Genomic DNA, 5,701 nt, shown 5'->3' with positions numbered 1-5,701 from the left:
GGTTCACGAGGTCAGGAGTTCAGGACCAGCCTGACCAACATGGTGAAACCCCCGTCTCTACTAAAATAGCTGGGCCTGTTGGCGCGCGTCTGTAATCCCAGCTACTTGGGAGGCTGAGGCAAGTGAATCACTTGAACCCCGGAGGTGGAGGTTGCAGTGAGCTGAGATCACGCCATTGCACTCCAGCCTGGACAGCAGAGTAAGACTCCATCTCAGAAAAAAAAAAAAAAACTTGTGAAAATAGCTAGCTACATAAATATTAGATGTCATTGCTATGCTGCTTACCTGTTTCTTCCAGTATCTCTAAATCCTTTAGCAAAAGGATTTCTTTCTATTTTTAGTTTCGTAATCTATGGATTCAATAGAGAGAGAAAGATAATATCATTGCTTTCAGTGAGAACACTGTCACCGTTGCTTATAGTGGTTACAACCACCAGAACAGATGTTGCAACATGTAATATGACAATTTAAATAAATGTAACCATATTGCAAGTCATATTTAGAATGGTTAGCTCCTATTTATAAATCATTACTTTTATAAATTACATTCTGGAGTTGCCTTCTCACATAAGATTTACACAATTCATTATCAAATTTGCATGGATGACAATTCAATAAAACTATGATTTTTATTTAGAATTGTGGAAAATGCAACTGATTGCAGTTAGCCTCTATGCCTCTATCCCAAGGTCCCTCTGGAGCCATTTCCATTTGCCTGAGACATGACCAGCTTTACCTGTTGGTTTTGGTAAGCCGTTACTGTGGTGAACTCAGTTTCTTTAAAGGAGAATGTTTTAACCCCTTCAGTGGGCAAGGACTGAAGCTGGGACAAGTCAACACTGCTGTCTTGCTCTATCACGTGCACTCGGGGTTTGTACTTATGCATGGATTGCAGAATAATCTGGAGGAGAAATGACCAATGCTGTTAGAAGAACTGGCTTCCAGTCCCCAACCCTAGTTCTCTCTCCTGACCACCTCCACCACGTGCACACAAAAAGGCAATGATGAGGCTTAGGTAACTACTTTGTTATGCCATTTGGCCTCCAACAGAGGCACTCCGAGGGAGGTGCTCCGAGCTAAAAACATTTCCAGAGAAAGGCACTTCAGCGGCACCCGTCAGCAGTGATTCCATTTCCAGATTGAGGCCTTCTCCTGCTTCAAACATTGGCGACCATCTGGTGTGGAAGTGGCACTGCGATCTGCTAGCCTGCTACAGGTTCTCATGGCAGTAACTGATGGGCTTGGACATGGTGGGTAACCTTCTGGCATACCCTACCTCCTAATCTTGGGAGCTTCCGTCTTTCCTTTTGTAGCTGACACAGTGCCAGACTGGGGAGGGCAGAAGCAGGGGTGCACCTAGTTACAATGTGCAAGATCAATAGGACCTATGAGGGTAGGTTGTTGGGGAGGTTTCCAGGCTGCAGTCTGACATTCCCCCACTTGTATCCTTCCACCACACCATACAATACACTGGGTGCCCATTCCAACTGCGTGGACTATAGGAAGGCAATCAGAGATCACAGTGATTGCCCAGGAGGCTATGGTGCCTGAGAACTCCCTGAATGGTTCCCTCCTACTCTCCTAGACCAGGCATTCTGGCTTAAACAGGTCTCTTTCTGTCCTCAAACTCCTTATATTCACCATCCCCAGTTGCCAGCACTCTCAGATGCCAAACAAACGTTTCAGGAGCCCTAAATTGGCTACTTTACTTACAGGTGCAGGGCTTGGACAGTTCCTAAAAAACACAACATGTGCATCTGCAAAAAGCCTCCTTGGCCTCTCCAGGGTGATCAGTGGGCAGGAGCCTTGGCACCTCCCTACTCAGGGTAAAGGATTTTGCTCACGTACATGGCCTTTGTCATCCATCTCATTGTTGGTGAGTTTCATGCGATCAAAGCTGATGATCTGCCGCATCCAGGTCTCTCCTGAGCAGGGTGAGTCCGGGTGAACATAGAATCTAGGAATGATGCACAAATGATCCGTATTCCCGGCTACCATCCACTGTGAGCTGTGATACACATACCTGAAAAAACACATGCTGTGGCACTAGGTGCAGCAGGCCAAAGCTGGGAGCTGTTGTGTTCTGTTCCCAAGGATTTCGATCCAGATTAGCCCAGTGATCCCAAGGGCAAGTAAGCAGAAGATTCAACTTAATTTCTAACAAGCATTTAGGGGCAAAAAATAAACTGTAAATAAGCATAGGTCATCAAAATGCAATGAAGTGCAGGGCAGGTAAAATGTCATGAGATTTCTAAGTCTGGTTTGTATTTTCTCACAAAAACCACCACAGAAATTGATCTAACCCGTTTTATCTCACAGAGATAATGGAAAAATTCACTAGCTTTGGGTGTGAAGAGTCTGGGAAGAAGTGGAGGGCTGACAAGTATTTCTGTCTAGCCTACTGTCACCAGTCCTCATGGAAACCCTTTTGCCAATAAGGATTCACATCAAGAAAACTCTTAGGAACACAGTCTTGCACAGCCTCTGGCCGATTTTCACACTGTTTCCAATCTCAACTTCCCAGTTTTGGTCCTATTCCCATGCCAGCTGCAACTTGAGAAGCAAATAGTTTTTTCTGCTGTTTTCATACTGCAGCCCCAGCAGTCCTCTGAGCTGAGCCTTCTCCTTGCTTTCAAAGCTAGCTCTGGTTTTGAGGTGGGCTGTCTCATTGGAGGACCAGGGACCCGCCTCTGTGTCAAATGCTCACAGCCCTAGTATAAACAGCTGTCACCTCCCCACCCCTCCAACCATGAACTGGACCCCAAGCCCCTGAGTCAAAGTGTTGGCAAGCTGGTGTGTCTGGGATGTATCCCACAAGGGCTTTTTGGCTTTAGAACAATTGGGCCACTTTCAGCCTGCTGTAGGTTGAGGGCTTAAATAAAGGGAAAATGATACTTGTACTCTCTAAGACACAGACATTGCTTCAGGGGAAAGATTAAAGATGGACCAAAAGGCAGGCCTAGACACAGGAACTGCTTGACTGACCTTGAGTGGCAAATTGATCATCCTTCTGGGCTCCTGCTGCCAAAGCAGCACAGCTCAGAGCCCAGTGTGTCCCCAGAAACCCAGGCTCCCATAGAGCCTGTGGATTTCTCCCACAATTCCTTCAATCCGCTTCCCTTCTGGCCACCAGAGCCCACACCCTCTGCAGTTTACACAACCAAGGCCAGAGCAGTGGGTAGGGAGAAGCTTGGGGTACATTTGAAGCTCTAATTAGTGCCCTAAATTCACTGCATTCCAAGAAAGGATGGGGGCAGAAAAGAGGAAGAAGCCTTCTCTTCTTTCACTGGGAAACCCAGTTTGAAAAGAAAATTCAACTCCCAAAGCCCACAGGAGAGCAATCCCTCACCACCACTCCCCATGCTAGAGTTTTCAAAGTTGCGCTGTTAGGTTGCAGGTCTGAAGGTTCAAATCCCTGGCCCTAGCCTGGGCATGGAGTACCATCCTATGGGGCCCATTACCTATAGCGTTTGGAATCCACTGGCACTACATCAATGGCCACATAGTACTGCTTCCCTGGATCCAATCCTTTCACTTTGACCCGAACAGAGGGGAACATCCGCCTGTAAGAAAGAAAATAAGGACTGACACAAGAGCTTTTACAATGTTTGGAAGAGGGAGTGGTTCTGGACAAATGCTGACTCCAGTAAAAAGTGAAGGGATTCACAATACCCTTCCCATTTCAGATTAGCAAGGAATAGCATTTGCTACATGAGGAAAGATGGTTGGTTGTATACTTGACTGGACAAGTATGGAATTTCTAAGTGGAGCAGAATATTATTATCACAAAGCTTTGTTCATGTCCCTCCCCAACCATAATAAAAAGCTATAGAAGAGAAAGTGTGAGAGAAAAAGCTATGTCCCAACCTCCTTTTCAAGGGTACTTCCTGTGAAGCAGATTTGTGGAAGGCTGAAATTTGTAAGACTCACAAAATAGCTGCAGTGAAGTGGCTGTCCCATGCCAAAAGGTGGCTATGGGAATGGCTCACCTCAAAATAACCTGGGCCAGGTCTGGCGGGCGCGAGGAATTGTGACATGGAATATTGTCCATGGTTATCTTAGAGGCCTTAACTGAGAGGTCTGGCCACAGTCTAAGACCAAAGTCTGATTTTTGTCTTATACTACACAGGCAGGAGACGGGAAAGTGAGTTATTGGAGTCATAGTGTACAGGAAAGGAAGCGTGAGCCACTTACATGGGGCCAGGTAAGTCTGAGCCCTATCAGTTGAGGGGCTATGGCTCTCTACTGTATGTCAGGGAGTTGGGGAAAAGGAACAGAGGAGTACCAGAGCATGAAACTGGAGACTCCTCATCTTACCAGAGCAGTAAATTAAGTGCCTAATGTGTGCGACCCGTGTGAACAGCTTGGGCAGAACCGAACCTGCCCGCTTTAGTAATGATCATCTCAGTCCCGATGTCATGGAATCTCTTCCACAGTTCAGATCCTTGAAGCTCCATTTGAATATCTTTCTCTTCCAGGTTTTCAGAGCTGTTGCCATCGCCGCTGTCGCTGCCGCGGCCAGAGGAAGCAGTTGTTGAGGACTCTGTCTTAGGTTGTTTTTCTGCTGGACACAGAAACGCGCTCAGGGTTTAAGACAGCGTCACAGTTCACATGCCCACTTCTCGCTGGTGCCTGTCTTGGAGCAGACAGGCCTTGTACCTTCCCTAGGAACTTTGGCGACAGATTCCCCAAGCGCCGCATAACACCCTCTGTGTCCGCTTAATGGAGAAAGAGGGGCCGTGAAAGGTGCAGCCCCGCTACCACACCCCACCCGCCCGCCTTTTCTTTTCTTTTTTTTTTTTTTTCCTTTTCTTCAGATTTGCCAATCCTCACTCTCCTGGAGACGTTGGTAACCCAGACTGGATGCCCTCGGAATTTGGGAACTCGCCCTGCTTCCTATCCCGGGATACGACAGCCACCCGCTGACTCTGAGAGCTTCCCGCGAAGGTAGGAGGAGGATGTAGGAGAGACTCACTTCACAATCATGTAGGGACCCTCCCCTTTACCGCAAAGAAACTGCTGTATTCCGGGATGGATTCGGAGGCGCTGAAACTTCCCCTTCACCGGGTGGTCGAGGTGTCCCGCGGCTCCTAATGTGGCTCTGGCTGTGTCGGGACGCGAGCCAGGCGGAGAGATGCGGAACCAGTAAGCTCAGGCAACCGGCTCAGGGCAATGGGAATACTTACCAAGCGGCTCGCTCTTCCCTGCAGCGCTGCTCCTTCTCTCCTCCTCTTCCTCTCCGCCCTTTTTCTCCTGCAGCTCAGGCTGCCCCTCCTGTATTGGGTCCTGGAATTTTCTTTTGCTGGGTCTCCCCACCAAGGCTTCCACGGAGAAGGCACGCGCCCGAGAGCTCAGAGCCATCCCTGGAGGGGGTGAAGGGATTCTTTGCAGCAAAGTTTCAACCTGAACTGGGTTAGGGAGGGAGGGGGAGACACAGGCGGAGGGCACAGAGGGTAAAGGAAGGAGGGAAAGTAGGAAAAACAAAACAAAACCAAACCCAAAACCCAAAACCCAAATCTGAAAACGATTTCTGGATCTGTATTCAAATAAATCAATTTTGTGTGTATGTGTATGTGTGTGTGTGTGTGTAATTTTATATATACATATATAGTTTTGTTTGAATAGACAAAAGGAAAGGAGAGGAAGATCAAACTAGTGTATATGTCCTTCAAAGTCTAGTCTCCCTTCCTCCCAGTGGACA

The 5,701-nt window shown here is 47.7% G+C and overlaps 1 protein-coding gene across 1 annotated transcript in view; it reads right to left on the bottom strand.

Moving 5' to 3' along the window:
• The window catches only part of TBX22 (T-box transcription factor 22), an 11,031-nt gene extending 5,670 nt beyond the window's left edge, over nucleotides 1-5,361 (bottom strand). Inside the window, exons 1-6 of the mRNA XM_017862776.1 lie at nucleotides 5,187-5,361; nucleotides 4,381-4,561; nucleotides 3,462-3,563; nucleotides 1,849-2,023; nucleotides 737-901; nucleotides 286-350 (exon numbers count right to left, since the gene is read on the bottom strand). Coding sequence (XP_017718265.1) covers nucleotides 286-350; nucleotides 737-901; nucleotides 1,849-2,023; nucleotides 3,462-3,563; nucleotides 4,381-4,561; nucleotides 5,187-5,361 — 863 coding nt within the window. The remainder of the gene's footprint in view (nucleotides 1-285; nucleotides 351-736; nucleotides 902-1,848; nucleotides 2,024-3,461; nucleotides 3,564-4,380; nucleotides 4,562-5,186) is intronic.
• Between the last annotated feature and the right edge of the window lie 340 nt (nucleotides 5,362-5,701).

The sequence above is a fragment of the Rhinopithecus bieti genome, unplaced genomic scaffold, assembly GCF_001698545.2.
Source record: "Rhinopithecus bieti isolate Rb0 unplaced genomic scaffold, ASM169854v2 scaffold_66760, whole genome shotgun sequence".
Taxonomy (NCBI): Eukaryota; Metazoa; Chordata; class Mammalia; order Primates; family Cercopithecidae; genus Rhinopithecus; species Rhinopithecus bieti.
The sequence above is the reverse complement of the archived record's forward strand: the minus strand, read 5'-3'. Positions and strand labels throughout refer to the sequence as shown.